Consider the following 21,899-nt stretch of genomic DNA (forward strand, 5'->3'; position numbering starts at 1 on the left):
GGCAGTGCCCGATGTACGAGATTCACTGCGTGGTGATCCAGTTTAGATGTGCCTGGTCACCTCTTCAGGGAGGGTCTAATTGCAGCAATTAGTAGAATGATTGACCATTTTCGGTGGACCTCTTACCTGGGTTCTGTCCTGTGGCCCAAGGTGGCTCTTGATTTGGTGAGGGTAACTTGCAAATGTGTTGCAAGTTGTAAAGGATATGCTGCGAAGTTACACACCGCCAGGCAACAGGCAACGAACCCTCGGACATGATCGCTTTCCAATTTTTATCTTGTCCAAACCGGAGATGAAACTCCTGATAAAGATCGACTGCATATACCGATCTATTGGGCATTGTGGCTGGGGCTGGGTTAACTAGTTACTGGGGCTCGATGGAACTAGTTGTCGCAATAGGCAAAAAGGAAATTACAACTACAAATACAGCAACGCTATTGATGACCACGGGTGTTAGGAGTTAAACAAGTGTCGCATGTTCAACGTTCACTGAATGCAGCTCGGCCCGGCCGTACCTACGGTGGGATATTAGACAAATGACTGCAAAGTCCGCCAAACACAAACCCCGCACACAACACAGGGTTCCAAAAATCAGGAATTTGCATACCAAGCTCTAAAAGCTAGTTATATGAGCTATTTAATAGATATATTTAAGTAAGCAGCTAAAATAAGGCTTTATTACAACCGCAATAATTGTGCTTTAGCTGTCGCCTTTGTTTTACGACTAAAGCGGGTTAATCGAGGACTTAGAGGATAATTATCGCTATCTATTGTATGGGTCCGTGGCCGTTTTCTCAAGGGCAGATGATTCTAATGATCTTCTGCTTCCTTTAGTGCTTCCTGATTCTCGTCCTCTAGACCAATTTGATGCTCGTTATCTTCTATTTGTGCCCCATCTTCCTAATCTTCTTGCTGAACCTCTAAGTCGCTCTCATCAGCTTCTGCTGGTGGAAAGGCTTCAAGAGAGATCACCTCGCAAGCTGCCTCAGCTTTAATTTCCTCTGTTAGAGCTACCATAGCCGATTGTAATTCCTTTCCCTTTGAATTAATAGGCAAGGGCCTTGACAAGCTTTTGCTATTAGCTCGAGCCGCCCGCGGCTTCTTTGGCTGTAGCTTTAGCTGATCCGTGATAAATCGGATGTCAATCCAAAGAATAACTCTTCCATCTTCAATAGCCCAAGCGTAATTAGCATTAGGATTAAAGATTTCATCGATGCATTCAAAAGGCTTATGTTCAAAGGCAACAGAGATAAACGTGCTAGTCTCTGACTTGCCAGATCTCTCAAATGAGACCCCAAACTGTATATTTAATCGATCAATATCTCGTAACGGCAGCCCAAGACAAATAAGGTAGTTGGATATAAAGCCCTCTTTTAAGAGAGTCTTCAGCGTACGCCAAGGAATAATAGGAAGGTCAAGGCTATCTACATAACTATTAGCAATAGCAAATATCAGGTTAGAGGCTTTATACCAAGCTAGGTTGTTTTTGTGGCCTTAAAGAAGCCGCCTGTAAGGTTGTAGCCAACTAAATGTAGAGCTTTAATTTGAATTTTTAAGCCAATTGAATTTTCAAATAGTGAGGCTTCTTTTGCGGCTCTTATTGCTTAATTGGCTTCACGTCTCATCTTCCTAAAGTGCGAGAATTAGATCAGGTTAGCTGATCGACCTAGAGATAATAAGGTAGATGAAGGGGAGCTAGATCTTGGAAGACTAGAGAGCCCTCTTCCATGGGATAAAATGTAGCCTGTTATTGAGGATACAGTTCTTTGTAGGTTAGCAGCTAAGATAACCTCGCTATCAGAGTCATCAACATTAATCTCTTTTGGCCAGCGTTTGCCACAGAATAAACATCTAGGCACATCTCGATTTGCTGCCCAAATCTCTGCATGCCTTTTTCGATCGGGGTGGTTATCGCAGATTACGCTGATTGAACGAGCCTTGGTAGACATAATTGCTACTAATAAGAGTTAATAGAAGGATGCTCAAATGGCTATTTAAGGCTGCTGTAAATACCTGGAAGGAAGCATTGTGTGAAGGTAAGAGCCATAATGGTGTTAAAAGGGGGAAATTGCTATGGGTTAAAAACTCAGCTGCAGGCATAAGAAAAAAATACCCTATATGCTGTAATAATAAAAGAAGCTATTGCTATAAATAAAAACAATAACGAAAGCTGTAAAAAAAATATTAGCTGCTCTATCTAAAGAATTAAACAAGCGACCAAAAAGAATTTATTATTTGCTCCATGCCAATGAACAGGGATAGCACTGGGGGTAAGAAGCTTACCACCTGCACTAACCCTGACTAAAGCCATAAAGCAAATAACAATATTGCTCCTTGCAAAATATACCTATATACACATATACTAACTAAGAATAAGGTCATCTTGTTGCATCCTAGCTATCTGTGCATTAAAGGCTACTAGAAGAGGGTCCCCAGAGAGCCTCGAGTCATCAAGGTAATTCTGTTGAAGAAGACGCTCGTATTCAATCGCCCCGCCTGTTGGAATGGGCGTAAGCTGTAGAATTAGCAGATGTCCTGTTTTCTAATAACTCTCAATAAGATCTCGAAGTTGGATGAATTTATCAACATATGGGCGTCTAAAGTCATCTTCAAGGTCCAGCTGAGCCTTAAATCCAATCTCTTAAAGCCGTTGATTACACCAGGCCTCTGTCTCTTCTGGTAGCAGCGTTTTAATATCAATATGCTCAAGCGGATTTAATATATCGCAAAGCAGCTGCTAATCAGGGCTATCATCATCTTGACTAAGAGAAACGCCCCAATTTGGGTCCTCAGTAGTATGATATAGGTCCAACGGCACACCTGATTGAACGTTTGGTCGATTTGGCTGCTTGCGAATAATGTGGCCGTTCCATAGACGCACAAATTGAGCCAATTTATCTCGAATAATAGGTCCATAGATAGCATACATAGCTATCTGATCAGCAAGGTTATCATCTCTAAAAATTGCATAGCCAGCAAGCTGATTGAGGAATGTTATCCAACGATCTGTAGCTCCTCCTCGCAGCTAACGCCACCAGGATTCAATCTTCACGTTTCTTGTGCTTGGTCCGTAGAGATGGCAGCTATCCAGCCGATCACCTTGTTCGTAATATTGGCTGATTCCATCTTTATCAGTGTATTTAAGCTTCTTTGGGCCAGCTTTTGCAAGAGCTGCTTGTGCTGCTGCCCACAGAGGCGTCTCAACGCCATGATCAGACCTTGTAAAGAAGGGTCGCATTTGTAGCCTCTGAACGGCTTGAAGATATTGCTTTAAAGTGCTTATTAAAGTTGTAGCTGATCTTCCAATAAAGAACCAGATAATGCATCGCGAGTATGCATCAATACAGCCATAGATTTAGAATCCAAACCTCTTTAGCTTTTCATAGCCATTAAGAGACCAAAGGAAGTTTAGTCCTGGTACTTCAAAGTCTCCTCGCTATTTGAAGTTACCATCACGGCGGCCAGCAACCTCTTCAGGAAATACAGAACGGTAGAAATCGTATAATCGGCGCTAAGAGACAGCTACTTATGCTTGTTAACGAACGTATTAATAAAGAAGACCTTTCCTAAAGCCAAGAATAGCTGAGCTTCGCCGAAGATCATCTTGAAGGAATTGGATTGCCTTGTTGAGTCTTTCATCTTGCTCTTCAGCTATTTGAGCCCTCCGCTTCATTCCATAGCGATATCTAATCTGCCGTATAATATAGCGATTAGCTTGAAATCCCTCCTTTTGAAGATCACAAAGGATTAAGGTATCAGAGAAGCCAAAGTTAAAGAAGTAATATTTAACCCGATCAATAAGGTCTTCTGAGATCTTAATAGCCTCATGCCGGCTATTTAAGCCCCAGTCTTTAAGCTGTATATATAGTGTGCGCTTGCTAACTAACGAGTGGCCCGCAAGGCTAAGCTAAGAGTTAATACTAGCTAGCATGTCTTAAATAGCTATTCCTTCGTAATATAGATCGCATATTTCATCATAGAAAGGCTAAAGCTTATTGCGCGCAGGATTTATTTGGCTAAGACCCCATCTGCACAGCTGTCTCTCAAAGGTACAAAGTGTGATAGCTTTGCCGCCACTAGCCACAACTAATTCGTTCAAAAAAAGCAGGATCTAACTAGTAGATTCGCCGGCAATTCGTCTGCTTTTAACGGCTTCACGAAAAGCCTCAATTTGGCTTTGTGGCGGCATTGCAAAGGTCGGGTGTTGCGATGAGGGTGCGTTGTGTGGTTTGTGTGAGATGCGGGGTTGGCGGACTTTGCAGTCACTTATCTAATGTCCCACCGTAGTACCGGCAGCTTGAGATTGACCACGCAGGGCTTTGACATGGTACTCCGGTTGCTTTTCAGAGAGCGATCTCGAAGGTCTAGCAAGGGTCTCGGTATCTGGGCACGCTAAAGTTTCCCATGTTGTCCAGTTTCGTCGATAGCGCCAATAAACGGTGAATTTGCCATTCTTTATCGAAAGTTGGTTAGTGTGCTTCATGGGAACAGGTCTGGCTGGCGCACACATCCCCTCTATCAGCAAACGAATTATGTGAAATGCGGAAACCTAGTACCTTTACAATGAATTGTGATTTTTCACAGTCCGTTAACAAGCTCCAAAGCCAGCGAACTATCATGCTGAGAGTTTGGCAAGTTGTCATCCCGCTGTGCTTGGGAGAGAGGCCGCAGCAACCAAAAAAAATAAATAAAAAAATAAAATAAAAAAAAAAACCACAAGCAATCCAAGTGGGATTTGGCTGTGAGGAAGTTTATCTACCCGTCAGATGTTGCTAAGGGTCTGGGTGTGCGAATTGCGCCACCCCGGGCGGAGTTGGAAACCAATGTCCACAATGGGAGCCTGAAGGCTTTCGCGAAAGGGCACATATTCTCAACTTGCAAATTGTATACAACTCGAACAGGAGTACACAATTCTATGGTATAACATGTTCCGGTATATTACAGTATACTGGGATGTGGGAGAGTATTACGATCAAGGACTGTTGGTTGCCAGGCTCGTAGTTTCATAGCCGCAAAACTGCCCATCGTGTAAGTGATCTTCTGTCGCCATCAAGCAAAGGTGCATTAGAACAAAATGGGGCATATGGCGCGTTACAATTAATTCAGGGATATGCACATTTGATGATGCATGCGATTTGAGCTGTCAATATTGAGTTTCGTCAAAATAATTGCCCGATTTGGCAACACCCCGCCATTAGTTGGCAACCACCAAACAATTGCCGGTGCGGAGAATGATAGACAATTGATTCCATCTTTCCGGATGTCGTCTGAACCGATCGGGAAAGATACCGCCGTTGCCAAGTCTGCATTGGAGCGCGGTATCTACAGTCAAACAGCAACGGATTCGCTTAACTATGACATGACAGGGACCATTGCCCGACAGGATTGACTGCATTAGTTAGAGTGGTATAAGTAGATATAACGAAGTCAGTACGTATACGAAACCCATCTTCGCAGACTTCTGCTTCCTAATATACAACATCCCCCTTTCTGCTCACCCTTTCATCCTGCGTTCCTTCACTCATCCACTCGATACTGTAAACACGTACAATGGCTACCAATCGGCTGAACCAAGTGACTGACCATCTGGCATTCAATGGATGGCCCAGACACCCGCTTGATCCTCTCGATGCTGGCGAAATTCAAGCTGCGATATCTACTGTTCGCAGGGGCAAGGGCAATGTCAACTTCAACACAGTCACACTTCAGGAGCCGCCAAAGTCCAAGATGCAAGCCTGGATAGCGAATCCAACCACTTCGAATAGACCAGCAAGAATTGCCGATGTTGTGGCAGTCACAAAGTCCGGACGGGTTCACTCTGGTTGACCTCGACCGCACCATCATCACGAAATGGGAAGCCCTGGATGACGTACAGCCCATGATTATCCTCGAGGAGATGATCAATGTGGAACACATCCTCCGAAAAGATCCCAGGGTTATTGAGCAATGCGGTATCCTGGGCATCCCGCCCGAGGACATGCACAAAGTATACTGCGACCCGTGGACAATCACCTCTGACGAGCGTTATGGCACCAAGATTCGGGCACAACAAGGACTCTTGTATTATCGACCACACATCGACGACAGCCAATACGCATTCCCACTTGACTTCTTCCCCATATTCGACGTCAACAAACAGGAGCTCATCGACATTGAGATTCCCCCTGTCCGCCGTCCATTGAGCACCGCAAAGCCCAACAACTATCACGTCCCAGATATCGAACGCGAGAGCGGCTACCGACAAGACTTGAAGCCCATTCACATCACTCAGCCGGAGGGTGTCTCCTTTACCGTAGAAAACCGCGTCATTAAGTGGCAGAACTGGTCCATCCACGTGGGCTTCAACTACCGTGAAGGCATCGTCCTCAACAACATAACCTTCTTCGACAAATTTGAGGGCAAACATCGCCCGTTATTCTATCGACTATCCCTCGCCGAGATGGTTGTTCCATATGGAAACCCAGAACACCCGCACCACCGCAAACATGCGTTTGACATTGGCGAGTATGGCGCAGGCTACATGACCAACTCGCTCGCCCTTGGCTGTGACTGCAAAGGCGCAATCCATTACATGGATGCTCATTTCCCGACCCAGAGCGGTCAAATTCGAACCATCAAGAACGCCATTTGCATCCACGAGGAAGATGCCGGGATTCTGTTCAAGCATACTGACTTCCGCGACGACAGCACCATCGTGACTCGCGCAAGAAAACTCATCATTTCGCACATTTTCACTGCCGCGAATTACGAGTACTGCGTCTATTGGGTGTTTCTTCAAGACGGAACAATCCAACTGGATATTAAACTGACTGGTATTCTCAACACCGCCAGCCATACCCCTGGCTCAGACACCTACGGCTACGGCAACGAGGTCTACACCGGTGTCAATGCACATAACCATCAGCACCTCTTCTGTCTTCGTATTGATCCAAACCTGGATGGCCCTGACAACACCGTCTTCCAGGTTGACGCCACGAAATCCAAACTGCCGGTTGGGTCTGAGCACAACAAGTACGGCAACGCCTTTTACGCCAACAAGACCAAGTATGCCACGGCGGCGGAAGCCCAGGCCGATTACGAAGGCTCCAGCAGCCGCACCTGGGATATTGCCAACGAAAATAAACTCAACAAGAACAGTCACAAGCCTGTCGCTTATAAACTTGTAAGTCGCGAAGTCTCACCATTCTTGCCGCAGGAAGGCGGCCTAGCCTGGAGAAGGGCCGGATTTGCACGCCACACCATCCACGTCACAAAGTGTAAGTAGACCATCAAAATAGCCTCTCCTCTGAGTATATGCTGACATGTTCTCGCCCCATCAGATCAAGATGACCAGCTGTATCCCGCGGGTCGCCACGTGCCTCAAACTTCGGGAACCCCATCCAGGGGACTTCCGGAATGGATTGCCCAGAATCCTGCCGAGAACATTGCCAACACAGATATTGTGGTTTGGCATACCTTTGGCGTCACGCATTTCCCCACGCCTGAGGATTTTCCAATCATGCCTGCAGAGCCAATCTCGTTGCTGCTGAGACCAAGAAACTTTTTCGAAAGGAATCCCTGCATGGACGGTATGTACTCGTCCAGAGCATTAATAACCTTCCGTTCAGATCATTTGCTAACTGCTAGCTAGTTCGTCCGTCCTACGCCATCACGCCTAGTGAAGTGCTCGCAGGCAAGGCGGCATGTAAATGCACACCAAGTGATGGAAGTGCCCAAGTGTGAAGGGATAATGAGCGCTTGCAAGTATGACGACCCTTATACAGAGGGTCAAAGCACTCGACTGGATTAGGTATTGATCGCACATCACACAGTGTACAGGATCTATTGGGATGTGTCAGTGTATACTTGGATATGGGCAACTACGTCTGGCTACAGCTACAGGTAGCATTCAATCGAGACGACAAAAGGACTGTACTTAAACACGCGTCAATCAGAGATAATCAGTATTTAGCTTGATTCAATGAACAGCAAAAAAGTGCGATCACATTGTATTTGACTTCAACGATGTTTGCCGCTTGACTTGGCTGACGTGTGTCTATTCGGCATCACCAACCGTAAACTGGCACCCACTAAGAGCTTCTCAAGCACTTGAAAGGCGCAAACGTGCCTCATTTCCCAGTAGAAACAGGCAACCAATTGCTGGTTACGCCGCCCCAACCCGGCTTCAACTTCGGCCTGCCCTACCCACCTTGCAGCCTCTATGATCGGCTTTTCAAAGCCGTCCGCCTCTACCAGGAAGAAGCGAGGAGGCAACAATGGAAGACATGGCCAAGAGGCGGAGCTATATAATGTGATCTTTGTAGACTTTCTGTACACTTAAGCCAAACTATCACTATTTCAGCTACATCAAGCGGCTAGCCATCTCGACAACAAGTTGCAACCCGTCCTCGTTTATAATCTGCGGACTTAGATCCTGAGGACCCAGAAGAGATTACACAACATGTGCCAGCCTCACTGGTCTCGCAATTCCGTACACCATCTCCCTCCTCACACGAAAACATTTCCAACCTCAGACCTAAACCTCAAACCTATATAAAGTGACAGCTATGTTTGGACCCCCAGACTTTGAAGCTCGGCCTCCAGAAGGGGCGGACCATGAAAGTGCTTCCTGCCGTAGATGGCGTACCAAAACAGACTGACGCCAGCAAAGCCCGCAAACACCACGCTCGCATAGTTCATGGTTGATGCATTCACCGGGAGTGCCACTGGCATGCAGAAAATCAGGGTAGAGAAGCCAATCCAACCGACCGTGATCCAGTTGATGACAATGCCAAACTTGCCCAAGCTGAACGGAGAATTGGCCACGGCCTGCCGACCACGGATCACGCTCACCAACACCGGGAGGCCGTACGAGGCCGACAGGCAAACCGTGCATACGCCCGTGAAGGAGTTAAACGCGGCCGACGAACCAAAGTAGATGCAAGACAAGAGGGCATTTACTACGGCAGTGAGGAGAATCGCCCAGAGGGGCACGTCCAGCTTCTTGTTCACCTGGCTCCAAATGCGATGGCCTGGGATGGCGCGGTCCCGAGCAAAGGCATACGTGCACCGAGACGCGGCGGTAATTGCACCAACACCTGCGAAGAATAGGATGCCCAGAAGTAGGAACAAGAGGCCAAAGCCACCGCCGGCGGAACCAGTTACGGTTTTGAAAATGAGACCAATTGGCTGCCCGTTGGCGACGGAAAGCAGCAGCGAGACATCTGGCAGGACGAACAGGATGGGAATCAAGTAGACCAATCCAGTAATTCCAGCCGCAAGAACGGATAGAACGAGCGCCTTGGGGACCTCTCTCTCGGGGTTGGGGACCTCTTCGCACATTGAGGCCACCATTCCGTAGCCAATCATGGTGTATGCACCTACAAAACGCGACATCATATCAGCATGTCTGATGGATGAACAAGGCCAGCGCAGGGTGGCCCATATGGGCTAGATATTGAGATTGACCGACTTACCTTGTAACAAGCCGACGAAAAAGGCCCAGCCAGATGGCCACCCGGCGGCAGACGCATCAAAGTGGGTAAAGACAAACTCGGCGCTCCGTCGATGATCAGACATCGTCAGCAGCGTTACGAGAATGATAATGACGGAAGCAACAGTCCAGTAGATGCACACCTGATTCAACGCATCAAGCACGCGGGTACCGAACAAATTCATCAGGGAGCATAGAAGCGTCACAGCCCAGAACGCCAGGACAGTCTGCCAGCGATTCGGCACGTACTCTTCGTCCCACAAGCTAATAGCGCTCAGGATAACCTGGGCACCGGAGAAGTTGATGCTTAGGGCCGCAGTCCAGTTACCAACAAGTATAAGCCATCCGTCAATCCAACTAACAAGCGGCGCCCACTTGGGGGTGCTCAATATGGCCGACCAGTAGTACACACCGCCGGCGGTAGGGTAGACTGCACAAATCTCTGCCATGGACGCTGCGGTGCATAAGGACACCAGTGATACCAGTATCCAGCCGTAGACGGCAGTCACGCTCTGGCCATCCGTTAGGGATATATACAGAGTCGTGGATATACCCAGTGGCACTGACATGATGGCGAAAGACATTCCGAGAACGCTCAGCATGCTGAGGTTGCGAGGGAGCTCGCTGGTATAGCCCAATTGGGCGAGAGCCTGGTCGGCATTGTTCTCGCCTTTGTGTTCTGATTTCTCCATTGATGGCTGAGCAACGGCATCCATCCGCTCCAGTGGCAGGCTTCTTATGAGATTGACGATATTTCAACAAATTTCTTCGTCTCCCAAAATAGCAATACAGGGAGATATGAAAAAGACATGGTCGAGAGGAAATCAACGACAGTGACGGATTCATATAGAAATAACACTGACCGTAAACTCCCACTGACAGCGCAGAGACTTTGAAGCTCGGCTGCAATATAACAGCATCTATTGACAGCCATCAGGTATCATTTGTGTGGGGAAACGTTATTGCCATGACAGGGGTCATCGTGCCGGGACATGCAAGCGAGGCGGAACCCCGGTTTCCACCTTTATCCAAGTGTCCATTCCATGTGGCTTGTCCAAATTGGGTAACACACCGCCCCGAACTGTTGTCGGGGTCTCATCTTGGTCCGGCTTGAACCTGTGGCATTTCCAGCCATGTACTCCGTAGCTTCAAGGGGAATACCCCGCAGGTTCACCCACGTCAAGTGATGGTGAGAGCTCGGCACTTGTCATGTGCAAGCCTCAAGGTCATCGTGCATGCATTTCTCTCGGTTGGCAGCTGCTGGCCGAATCATAGCAAAGGGGGTTTGTCCAACATGACCCGAGTGGCTGGTTATCGGCTCAACGTGCAGACTCTTGAATCTCGCACGAATGGAGGGCATGAAAGGCTTAACCGAGTAGAAATCGCCCTCCGATTGCCGCCATAGCCTGGGAGATATCCATCGGGCGAGCTGTTTGAAACGTCGATATTCTTGACCAGATGTATTCCAAAAGCAATCGTGTGCGGGTCATGTTCCTGAAACCAAAGGTCGATTCCATGATTAGAAGATACTGCCGCAAGGCCGTCCTGTGCGACTCAACGGTGGCATAGGAGCCCAAAACCGCCATCGACCAGCACATTGTTGTGGCTATCCGTGACCGAGCAGGCAGCTTTTTGAGAAGTGTTACGGCCTCTGCTACCAATGGGGTGGTGTGTAGCTCCAAGTTTGGGGCGCACTCAAACCGCAACGACTCCGTACTGCACTCTTTGTCGGCGTCAAACTCTGCTTGCACGGCGGTGCACCAGTACAGGGCCTCTGTCAAAAGGATCTTCACTGCCAACCTCAAGACTCGGCCGCTGGTTTCGAAACTGCCATCATTCGATTCACACGGCTCCCACAGTGACACTGGTGTGAGGAGCAACCCAATTCTCGGCATCAGCATCGCCGCGTCAGAGGATAACCCCGCAGCAGTCAAGTCAAGCCCAGAAATTCTGCTGCCAAGGAGAGTCAGCTTTCGAGCCTCTTCCAAGATGGCAACTACTTCGGGGACCAAACAAAAAAGCTCATCGGAACATCCCAACATGGCACCGGTGTGACCATGTTCTGCAATGTGTGAAAAGATGGTAGCCGAGTCCTGAATAGCAGTCGAGTTTCTCACGTCCTCTGGCGCACATATGCAGGAAACTGCCAGAAAATAGGCATACAGCTCTCTGCCAAATACCATTGCAGGCTTGTAGGCTTCCGGGATTGTCTTCCCTCGACTGAGGATGCCAGGTGCCAGGTGACGGAGTGCAGCCAGATGACGGAAGGAACTTTCATCTTGGATATTGTTTGCGAGCTTAGATATGAGTTAGCACTTGAAGCGTAGCCAGAGGTTCTTCAGTGTGAGCATAAACTGTGAGTTGATGACGGATGTGAACCGACCTCTACGCAGCAAAGCATAAGCATGGACAAAAAGAGTTGTATTCCGACGTCCTTGTCCCCACAGTCATACCGAGTGAGACCATATTTTAGCTTCCGGAGGGCAAGGGCCTGATGCTCCATGGTGAGGACGGGTGAGAATTGAGAGCCAGTCGCGGTAAGATGAAACGAACTAAAGGTGAGAATGGACTCCAGAAGCATATCGGATGCGTGAGCAATGGGAAGCAGCGAGTCGGTGAAGGGTGCATAATCGCCGATATGGGCAGATGCCATTTTGCCAGTCCGATGCAAGTAGTGATTAAGAAGATACTTGGAGTGTTTCGTCATGGTAACGGTAGGTGACAAGGAGGCTGGCACCGTCGGTGGTGATGCATGAACCGCCGCGCGAACTGGTCCGTTGTGTCGTGATTTGTTCCTAAGCTGTTGCCCAGATTTCCTTGGCACCGTTTCGGGCTTGACGGGAAACATTGACATGGATGACGACGGCTAAGACACGAGCAGTCAGCATGGCTATGAAATGTCTAGGCTTGTGTGGGAGTCTTGGGCTGGGTGACGGACAACTCCTCTGCATCGTTGTTTTTGCTCTTTTTGCGGCCATACGCATATTAGCAAATTGCGCTGGCAGGCCTGGCATCTTGGCTCCGTCAGATCACATTTCTTCTTGCGTGTTTTACACGATAGACATCCGGCGGTTGGGTGCATGGTGTGCGATGATACGGCCAGACGTTGAATGGACCAGACCATTTATGTGCCCATCCGGGATGGCATTCTCTACGCCATGAAGTCGCGGTCGCCAGTCCGTTATGAGCGGACAACTGGAATCGTGTCGAGAGTTGTAAAACCTTGCCAGGGGATTTTGTATTTTGGCGATTAGTTTACTTGTAGACGACAATTTGGGGTCGGACGAAGGGGAGATGTTAGTGTGAGGTCGAGTTCGATGTTTGCACTTGCAGTGAAGGTCTTGTCTGGTTGGCTGTATGTGGCGCTAAGAACCCAGTGCCCAGACCCCACAGTGCCCGCAGCTGCCAGCCAAGCCCCCAACCTGCCTGCCAGCTGTGACAACATTGAACCAGACAACTCCATCCCGACTTCGCACTGACAAGCACTTGAGATGCCACACCACGTCGTCTACTTTATCCTCGGCTCTTGGCGGCAAAGCTATCGATTCAGACTAATACCATTTTCATGGGGCAGGCCGATTTCGCAGTGTGCACACAGCGCGGACTTGACACGCTGATCACCAACTCCATGGGGTTGATCATACTCTCTGCACATCAGGAAGATTGCAATGTGCCTAGACACATACACCACTGTGACGACAATGGCATCATGCATAAAGCGACATGCCCCTTTTCAGACTCCCCAGCATCGACATCACCAGGCGATCCATGACTCTATTCCTCTTTTCAGAATTCTCGACATAGTTGTGGGTCAACCATGACCAGACGGTGAAGAATTGGTGACATGTCACAAGTTCTTTCAAGCACATAACGCCTGTACGACGTGACAAAAAACGAATCTTATATTCAGTGACAGCTACAACTCCCTCCCTGTTCAAATTTTCAAAATAATCGTCTCCCAATGGCACAACCATCAGATAATTATCCCTCCTCGACATGTGCGGATACATAAGCGCCACCGTTGCCAAGATCGTCAGTCACCGCAACATCGCCCGCTATAACCCTCGATTCAAAAGTTGGCCTGGTATCAAAATTTTCACTTCTTATTGGACACCCAAAGGTTCCTTGATACGGGCATTTTGAATAATCTCAATCCAATATTCATCTGGGTCGAGAATGAACGCAATCGACTTCAATCTCCCATCGGTGAGGCGCTTTTTCCAACTGACTCGCTGACTCTCAAAGTGTTGGCACGCTGCCATAATATCGTCGACCGCAACAGCTACATCAATGCCGATATTAGCGCCAACGGCCAACATTGAATCAAAGACAAGTACAACAGATGAATAACCACCAAACTCACCAATATGCCCAAAGCCCTGCGGCTGGTTGTTGCCATTGTGATATACCCGGCCTTCCTTCGACTCCGACCCATGCACCCAGATTAGCTGCACAAGGCCCTCGCTCTCAGAAATCAGGCTATCGGGCATTTGGGGATACCCTAGCCAATATGCGGTGATACCCTCCGTGTCTGTCTGATGCAGAAGTTTCATGCCCAGCACATTCGAGTACCACGGCAGGGACACGCGCCCATCTTTGACTCGCAAGCCCGTAAAGTTGAACAAATTCCTCTTGATCTTGGTTCCGGTCGTTTTACCCGGGCGCTGATTGAGTTCAACAAAGTAGCCATCTGGATCTTTGCAAATGGCTTGCCCACAGCTGCCTTCTCCCACTTGCCCGCTCTGCTCAGCATGGCGACGTACCGTATATTCGATCGTATGGTCTGCGAGTCCTTCAACTACGTCTACGTCTTCAAGGCTTTCCACTGTGATGCCAAGATGTTGGAGCCCAAGGTAGGGTTCCTCATTGCCGTTGGCGACAGTATACGAATCGTCGTGCTCCGTACCGTAGTTATGGGTCAGCTCCAAGAGACCTTGACGATCAGAACGCAGCGTCCCCTGGGCGGAAAGCGCTTCTTCACCGTCGAACCCGAGAAAATACAGGTCAAATTTGCCTTCTGGCTGCGGAAGTGTATCGACCAAGCATAATCCCAGCTTCTCGTAGAACGCAATGCTCTTCTTGGGGTCCTTGACTCTGATCATGGTATGATTCATTTTCCACTGGGAAAAATCGATTTCTGAGACTGTAGCCATTTTTTCCGTCACAGTTATCGCTGTCTCCTCGGATACCGCAACAGCTTGTGATGTTGATAGGGAGGGTCCAATTGTTGGCGTCTGGAGATGTCCCAAAACGTTTACGAGTCGATCCATTCAGTTACAATTCTGTGGACTCGGCGCATTGATGGAAATATAGTAGGCAGACGTAAAAGAGAGCTTGATGTTGGTTTTTCTCCAGAGAAGGTTAACCTAGCTTAACTATAAACGGAGTAGGCAAAGTGGGAGTAAACAAGACATGTAAACGCGGATCATGTAGTTCGTAGGCACGGGAATCCAATTGACAATAGGGTGCCTTCCCAGATGTATCAATTTCTCCAGCCCTGCTAACCTGCTGGACTCCGCATTGAGTCAGGACGTCGAGTTTTCTATCAACCAGGCCAGTCTCATTGGAGCTGTCTGACCTTTCGAATACAATAGTCGATATCTTGCGCGGAGTATTACTCAAAGCAGACAAGCGGTGCGAAGAGTGGAGATGAGAGTCTGCTTTATCTCGCAGTCCGCACTCATGGATATCCGGAATTTTCTCATGTCCCCAGGCTGCACAATCTTCAATTTTTAGTTACTTGGTCTCTTCTTATTACTCAGGATAGCGGGATCATGCCAAATTGGTTGTGTTATCTTCCTTGTTCCCTTCCTCCATCCCACTATTAGCTAAGATTGAATACTTGGCCCCCTCAAGCTTCAAATGTTATCCCAGCCACTTCCACCTCATGACAACCGCCGCCGTAACAGTTCCTATCGGGCGCCAGACAGCACATAAGCTCAATTGATTCTCTCAAGTGCTGTCAAACTTAACCTCATCACCTCAAACCCCCCAATGCCAGTCTCCATGCTTTATTGTCTACATTCCAGACATTATGTCACTTGCGCAACAGCACTCTTCCTCTTTGCTAATTTGGTTGCATGAGGGCAGGAAAATGGTCATGACTGTTGCTTTTTGCTCACTCTGTGCTCACTCTTCGTTCACTTTGGGCTTATTTCTCACTTACGTTTACACTCACGCTTTTATCCTCGTCCACTTGTCATGTCACACTGCAAGGCGAAACTCACCGGCCCAATGGGGGTAGATAATTGACGAATTCCATATCCATATTTTCCTTCAGCTACTCCCAAATCTCTATAGACATGAAACCAAACTCAAAGAGACAAGGCAAAAAGCTCAAAATGCGCTGCGCAGTGTCCCTCTCTCGTCTTCCTAAGAGTAATATCGGTCTAAAACCTCCATAATGGGGATGTCCCCAGCCTCAAGTTCACGGGACCACTCAACCAGCGCTGCCCAGCAACTTACAAGTTGTCGCTTGTGGAATGGAGTGGCAGGATGCTGCTCCCCCTAGCCGCACAACCAGCTTTCGGCAACCCTGACCAATATCCACACAGACAATCTCCATTTCGGGACCAACATACTGGCCAACATCGGCAGCCCCAAAACAGATATCCCAGTCACGATCAGGGTGGATGGGGATGTCAAAGGGTCCGCATTCATGGTGCGGGAACCCAGGCCATGCTGGCCACCCTGGCTTTGACGTAGTGCCCATTCTCTCAACCCAAAGCCGATCGACAGACATCCCAGCGTTTGCATTGCCTTTGCCCTTATGTTCAGCCGTGTGTTCAACACGGGCAGGCTCTGGTGCTGGAGTGTCGGATGGTCCAACTTCGACCACGCGTGCTGGCATCAAAGAATGAGTGCTTTTGACCGGTTTTGACTGTTCCGCGGTTGACGAACCGGCGACATTGTTGGTGCCGAATCGATGTGTAGCCAGCGGATCAAGTGAACGACGCTTATTGTCGTTGGACATTGGCTCAGGAGCGCTACGCTTCTTGACCTCCTGTCGAGGTGTCTTTGCTTTCCTGGCTTCTGCCTCCGATATCATTGCCTTCATCCTGGCAACCAACGCGGCCTCTTCAACCAAACTTGCCTTCCAATACATTGTACTATAGACAAGATTGGCAGGGCTAGTCCTCTGAGCTGGACAGCGCCTCTCGGCCAGATCCAGGCAACGAACTTGGAAGAGCTCACAAGCTCGCATAAACATTTGGAACTGGACAAATGACTTGCCTAGGACGCGGATGCGAGAGCTGAGGTTCTCGTTGTAGATTTGACGCCTCATATCGTTCAAGATGTCCATTGCAGCGTCGATGGTGCTTCCCGGTCTGGCCTTTCGTATAGCAGCCAAAACAGCATCTGTAAGGAACTGATCGACCATGTCGGCTCTGGACCAGTTGACAAATTCTTCAGGTTGGGCCTCGACACGACGCAAAACCTCATCCTCGTTTATCGACATTTTGTTTCGTTGTTGTATTGCTGTTGCTGTTGCTTTTGCTGTTGCGGCGGCTGCGATACAAGGTTTGAGAGGGAGTGAGCAGTGAAAGGGAATAATAAAATTCTTCACTGATAAAAGCAAAGGAGATCAAAACAACAATGAGTCATAGCCTGAGGAAAACATGAAGTCCTTTACATAGGTACCTAGGTATGTAAAAGTGAACAGAAAGTGAGCACCTGGCAGCTGGCAGCGGGCGGCGGGCGGTTGGCAGCTGCCAGACAGTCCGGGCTCTCTAAGGATGCAAATGTCTGGTTGACAACATCGATTCAATATTGACGTTCACAGCCCAATCTTCACAGTGCATCTCACATTCATACTAAGACCAGACTCTTTCAAAGAAATTCCTACGTCTAAAGCAAGTGAAAATGACGTTCCGCTTGGGCCTGTGGGCCTACAAAACCACCATCGCCGATGTCGAGAAGCAAGTTGGGGAATTGACCGACTTGGCAGGCAAGATTGATGTAACAGTAGGCAATGATCTATCCACGTTGGCTGGCTACAGCAGCGAGTCCGTAGCCAAAATAGGGCTACTCACAGATAAGTTGAATGCCCTTCATGACGCTGTAGCTGAAGGTCGCAAGCGGCTGGAGATCTGCACCGCACAAAACCAAGCCATGGAGAGTGCTGTTAGATCAGCCCACGACCCAGAGGACATGAGCCCGTCGATTGAATCTCAAGAAGATAGCACGGCGCAGAGAGCCTTGAACTGTATCTTGGCTGACTCAAACATCCCGGCAAACAATACTGCGTCAGTGGGGACCAGCGTGGTGGCGAAAGATTGACGAGGCACTCAATCGTCTCAACCAACCGAGCCAGCTCCCAACCGATCTTGTCATTGAACTTCAGGCAAGCCTGGAGAGGGCTCAAGATGATAACCGCCAGGCGCAGTCTGAAAATAACGACCTGACGCAGGATCCCGAGAGAGCTCGCGCAGCGCTGGCCGATGTAAGAGCAGAGCTCGAGGCGGCATCTGATACGACTCGGTCACTCAAGAATCAATGCGAGACCATTCAAGCAGACAATGACAGGCTGCAGTATGAGTTGGCGTCTGCCTCAAAGTCTCTCGCAGAGTCCAACGCACAGTTCGTTGCCGAAAAGGAGAGAACGTCTTGCCAGTTGTCTCTTTTGTCGTCGTCGGTTTGCCTCCTCCGGGAGACTCTTGATATCGACTGGGCCAGTGATCGTGACTGGGAGAGTGTTCTCAAGTGCGTCGAGGCCCTGCCCAGCTCGCTTCCCGCAAAGCCACAGTCCAACGCCTGGAGCTGCCTGGAGCCGTGGAGCAATGGCATGGACGAGTCCTGCCGCGTGCACACGATGGGGGCAGATCAGGCCCTCATCAGGCTGATATTGACTGTGCAAGGTCATGACGCCTCAGACATTGGCCTTGAAACCTTGGCTACAATGCAGTGCGCCTTGTCATCTCTGCAGTCTACATCCCGCATCCAAGAGGGCCTGTGCCGAATGCTTAGAGACACTATTTATGGCCGGGCTGTTGACAAAGTCTACATTGCCCTCGCTTTGTGTCAAATTCTTGATACAGTTGCCAAGAGGTGGTCGACGGCTGCGGCTGAGGCTGATGCTCTGGGGGTTCTACATCAACAAAAGACCAACTTGAGCGCAGAAGACGTCACCCTAGTCGCGGCCATTCTCAAGGCATGCGAGGATGATGACTGGGCATCAGTTCCCTTGTGTGTCCCCGCAAGAGTGAACGACCACAGTTGCAATGTCGTGAAGTCTGTCGACATGTTCCTCCTTGTTGACAGGGATAACCGATCCATCCGCTGGATTGGTTCGGATCGGGCGGACTGGGATACTCTTGAGATTCGGGGTATGACCCTGAGGTCACCTTCAGGTTCTGGGGATGTCCACCTCAAGCTTGTCGAGCATGTCGATGCGATCATGGCCATTGTCGAAATCAAGTGCAGGGTGGCCCCAGGACCCGACAATTATTTCGACGATGACGCGATGGATGAGACATGGGAGGGGTGAACAGCGTGGATTTTGTCAAAGTGAGCTGTTGACCTTCTTCTCCTGCCAGCATCCACGACGTACTAGGCTACATTAAGATGTATTTACATATAGCTAGATATGGCTAAATACCTAGACCACAGGCTGTATATCCAAGTATACACTAACACATCTTTAAGAGCACCCGAGGTCAATAAAGAGAAGTTTTGTTGTTCTACCTACCTTGAGCCCGTGAGACATGATGAAGAATAAATCGTAGAATGGGGGGGGGATAAACCAATTATTAACTACTGACAGACAGGGTCGCGATTAGACTGAGAATGCGTCTCATGTTACACGGCGCTTCCGCAGCTTGTGTGCTTTGGCTTCCTGTACGGTGGTACTGCATTACGGCAAACCAAATCTAAGGTCTGGATGACTTGAACTATCTCTCTGCATTTAATGACATAGCATTCATCTTCTTTGATAGAAATCAGCCTCGCTTGTGTCCACCAACCTCTTCCTCTTCCACCGTCGCATCCCCCAATTTCAACTCTTCTCTGAGCGGAGCCGCTTCTTCACCATCGAAAATGACGGCAATCTCCTCCAATGCCTTTCCCTTTGTCTCGACGAACCAGCCGTACGCAATTACACTCTCCACAACCAGGACGGCAACATAGACCAAATAATATCGCCAGCCAATGTTTTGGAGGCCAACAGGATTCACTACGAAATGGTCAGGCTGGGCAGCATCGGAAAGAGTTCAGGGAGTCACATACCGTATTGATTGACAAAGACGGCTGCCTTGGTCGAAAAGACGTACGTAGCCATGCCCTTGGCACGAAGGGAAAATGGCAAAATTTCGACGGAATACGCCACGGCAAGTGGAGAGAATGCAATGGCATAAAACAGACCAAATACAAATACAAACGCCATGACTGCTCCTCCAGCGGCTTTGGAGCCGGTTTGCGCAAAGTTGGCCGACGCAATCGTCCACGCAACGAAGACTGTGAGCATACCAATGGTTGAGATTCGGAAGAGAGGGCGCCGTCCAATTTTGTCGACGAAAAAGGCGCCCGTAAGGCCGAGTATAAAGTTCCAAATATTCACAAACCCGTTGACGAGGGCCTGGGTGTCTTTGTTTGTGATGCCGACCGAATCCATGACGCGTGACAGATCTGCTCGTGTTAGTAACAGTTTTCCCATTTATTTCCCTAAAGTTATGAGTATTAAAGAGCCACAAAACGTACAGTAAGAAATGAGGCCATTGCCGGACCATTGACTCATCAAGCCCATGCACAAGACGAGAAAGACTCTATACCGATTGCCAGGCGTGCTGAGCATAGACTTCCACGACGTGTTTCCTGCAGCTACAAAGACGGTGAGAATTATTGTTTAAAGTGTTTCGCCTGGAACGTACCTTTTTCCATGTCAATGGCTGTTCGAATCTCTTCGTACTCGAGTTTGACCAGATGCGTCTCCTCGCCGTCGCCGTGATAACGCTTCAGGGCAGCTAGAGCCTCAGTATCACGATCCTTTGAAATGAGCCACCTCGGAGATTCGGGGAGAAACCAAATCGTGGCCAGCTGAACGACACTTGGAATCATCTGGAAGAGTGATGGCAATCGCCATGACCAAGTGCTTTCAATGTTTCTGGTGCCAAAGGTGATCCAAGCGGCTATAATACTCCCCACAAGCCAGCTACGTCAGGGTCACTGCATTAGTTGCTGTAGACTTGACAAAGGGGGCAAGAGACGTTGACTGTACCAAACATTGCAAATGGCGGTTATAGTTGCTCGGTCTTTGGGATGTGATAGCTCTGTGACCAAACTAGGCGCAGATGTCGTTGCAAATGAGAGACCAAAGCCCAAGATGAACCTACTGGCAACAAACATGCCAAAGTTGAAGCTCTCGCATTGAATAATAGCACCAGCAATCATGATGATGCTGCCGACGGTGATACCCCAGCGTCGTCCGAACCGGTCGGCAACCCATGGCGCGATCGGCGTGGAGCAAATGCTACCAAGAGCCATAATGGCGCTCATAAGACCCAAAACGGCCCCTCGAGGGTTGTTAAAGTAGTCGTCAAAATAGGAGACGGTCTGAAGAGCGTTCATCATGGAGCCATCGTAACCGCTCGTTGCGTAGGAGCACACAGCAGCAGGGAACAGCAAAAAGTACAGCCGTCGTCGGGCAGACGAGCGGTACCAAGCGGGAGCTTCTCTTGCTAGCTTTGTTACTCCCGATGGCACATACGTAGCAGTTCCGTTTTCACCTGACGGATCGCCATGTTTGCGAGCCTGACGGGCAAGCTGATCCTGACGAGGGGCCGGAAGCCTTTGACGGAGAGAGTTGATGATAGACATTAGGTGCTGGCGAGGTGATTGGGTAACGAAGAACTTGACGAAGCAGCTTGCATCACGCCGAAATCCATCGAGTCATTTAGACGACTTCAGCCTCTTTTATACAACTGCCTGTGTTTGAGTGCCTTTGCTGATGTGTCTGATGGAGAATAGACGACGAGCCAATCGCGAGGTGTTTGCACTGCGACGCACCATTGGCAGCCCTTGGACGACTTTACCCGGAAAAAATATTTGTCAAAGAAGCATTATTACTCCCATGACTCCGTATTATTGGCAAATTTTAAGAAAAGTGTCGGAAATGGTTCCCCGTGGGGTAAAAATTGAGTCTTCTTGCAGACGAAGGCATGTGGAGGTGGTGGATATAGAGCCAATGGGAACCGTTCGGGGCAGCTAATGTAGTTCCCCCGATGAAACAAAACTAGTTAAACTAGTTTAGACACGTTTCTTGGCAGGAAAGTTGGGGATGATCGGGGGAAGACTGGAAGGTTGCCCCGAAGTAGGGTGGTGTTGCAGAGTGGTGTACTCGGCTGACATCCTGTGAGTTGGCACAAATCAGTCAAATTTTGACGAGCTAGGTGTATCTTGGCGCCCGGTCATCCGAAGAAGAGTATGTTCGACG

General features: G+C 49.0%; 9 protein-coding genes across 9 annotated transcripts; 3 read left to right on the top strand and 6 right to left on the bottom strand.

Moving 5' to 3' along the window:
• Window positions 1–3,547: 3,547 nt before the first annotated feature.
• Window positions 3,548–3,975, bottom strand: VFPPC_17632 (hypothetical protein; the record flags this gene model as incomplete). Its single annotated transcript, XM_022429324.1, has 2 exons — window positions 3,548–3,902; window positions 3,944–3,975. 2 exons carry the CDS (start codon window positions 3,973–3,975, stop codon window positions 3,548–3,550), a joined length of 387 nt encoding a protein of 128 aa, XP_022285638.1.
• Window positions 3,976–5,782: 1,807 nt separating this feature from the next.
• Window positions 5,783–7,722, top strand: VFPPC_17631 (peroxisomal copper amine oxidase; the record flags this gene model as incomplete). The annotated part of the gene is made up of 3 exons (XM_022429323.1): window positions 5,783–7,256; window positions 7,320–7,568; window positions 7,631–7,722. 3 exons carry the CDS (start codon window positions 5,783–5,785, stop codon window positions 7,720–7,722), a joined length of 1,815 nt encoding a protein of 604 aa, XP_022285639.1.
• An 822-nt stretch (window positions 7,723–8,544) lies between these two features.
• VFPPC_13807 (GABA permease) lies at window positions 8,545–10,164 on the bottom strand (the record flags this gene model as incomplete). The annotated part of the gene is made up of 2 exons (XM_018291579.1): window positions 8,545–9,359; window positions 9,456–10,164. 2 exons carry the CDS (start codon window positions 10,162–10,164, stop codon window positions 8,545–8,547), a joined length of 1,524 nt encoding a protein of 507 aa, XP_018146037.1.
• A 675-nt stretch (window positions 10,165–10,839) lies between these two features.
• On the bottom strand, window positions 10,840–12,326 carry VFPPC_13808 (fungal specific transcription factor domain-containing protein; the record flags this gene model as incomplete). Its single annotated transcript, XM_018291580.1, has 2 exons — window positions 10,840–11,769; window positions 11,856–12,326. 2 exons carry the CDS (start codon window positions 12,324–12,326, stop codon window positions 10,840–10,842), a joined length of 1,401 nt encoding a protein of 466 aa, XP_018146038.1.
• Window positions 12,327–13,575: 1,249 nt separating this feature from the next.
• VFPPC_05293 (lactoylglutathione lyase) lies at window positions 13,576–14,625 on the bottom strand (the record flags this gene model as incomplete). Its single annotated transcript, XM_018284514.1, has 1 exon — window positions 13,576–14,625. One exon carries the CDS (start codon window positions 14,623–14,625, stop codon window positions 13,576–13,578), a length of 1,050 nt encoding a protein of 349 aa, XP_018146039.1.
• A 1,286-nt stretch (window positions 14,626–15,911) lies between these two features.
• Window positions 15,912–16,931, bottom strand: VFPPC_13809 (hypothetical protein; the record flags this gene model as incomplete). Its single annotated transcript, XM_018291581.1, has 1 exon — window positions 15,912–16,931. The coding sequence occupies one exon, from the start codon at window positions 16,929–16,931 to the stop codon at window positions 15,912–15,914; it is 1,020 nt and encodes a 339-aa protein (XP_018146040.1).
• Window positions 16,932–17,335: 404 nt separating this feature from the next.
• On the top strand, window positions 17,336–18,959 carry VFPPC_05294 (phosphoenolpyruvate carboxylase domain-containing protein; the record flags this gene model as incomplete). Its single annotated transcript, XM_022428445.1, has 2 exons — window positions 17,336–17,678; window positions 17,734–18,959. 2 exons carry the CDS (start codon window positions 17,336–17,338, stop codon window positions 18,957–18,959), a joined length of 1,569 nt encoding a protein of 522 aa, XP_022284530.1.
• Window positions 18,960–19,410: 451 nt separating this feature from the next.
• Window positions 19,411–21,283, bottom strand: VFPPC_05295 (lactose permease; the record flags this gene model as incomplete). The annotated part of the gene is made up of 5 exons (XM_018284516.1): window positions 19,411–19,643; window positions 19,697–20,095; window positions 20,168–20,287; window positions 20,338–20,618; window positions 20,685–21,283. The coding sequence occupies 5 exons, from the start codon at window positions 21,281–21,283 to the stop codon at window positions 19,411–19,413; spliced, it is 1,632 nt and encodes a 543-aa protein (XP_018146042.1).
• A 130-nt stretch (window positions 21,284–21,413) lies between these two features.
• On the top strand, window positions 21,414–21,674 carry VFPPC_15925 (hypothetical protein; the record flags this gene model as incomplete). Its single annotated transcript, XM_018293678.1, has 1 exon — window positions 21,414–21,674. One exon carries the CDS (start codon window positions 21,414–21,416, stop codon window positions 21,672–21,674), a length of 261 nt encoding a protein of 86 aa, XP_018146043.1.
• Between the last annotated feature and the right edge of the window lie 225 nt (window positions 21,675–21,899).

This window comes from Pochonia chlamydosporia, chromosome 3 (genome assembly GCF_001653235.2).
Source record: "Pochonia chlamydosporia 170 chromosome 3, whole genome shotgun sequence".
Classification (NCBI taxonomy): Eukaryota; Fungi; Ascomycota; class Sordariomycetes; order Hypocreales; family Clavicipitaceae; genus Pochonia; species Pochonia chlamydosporia.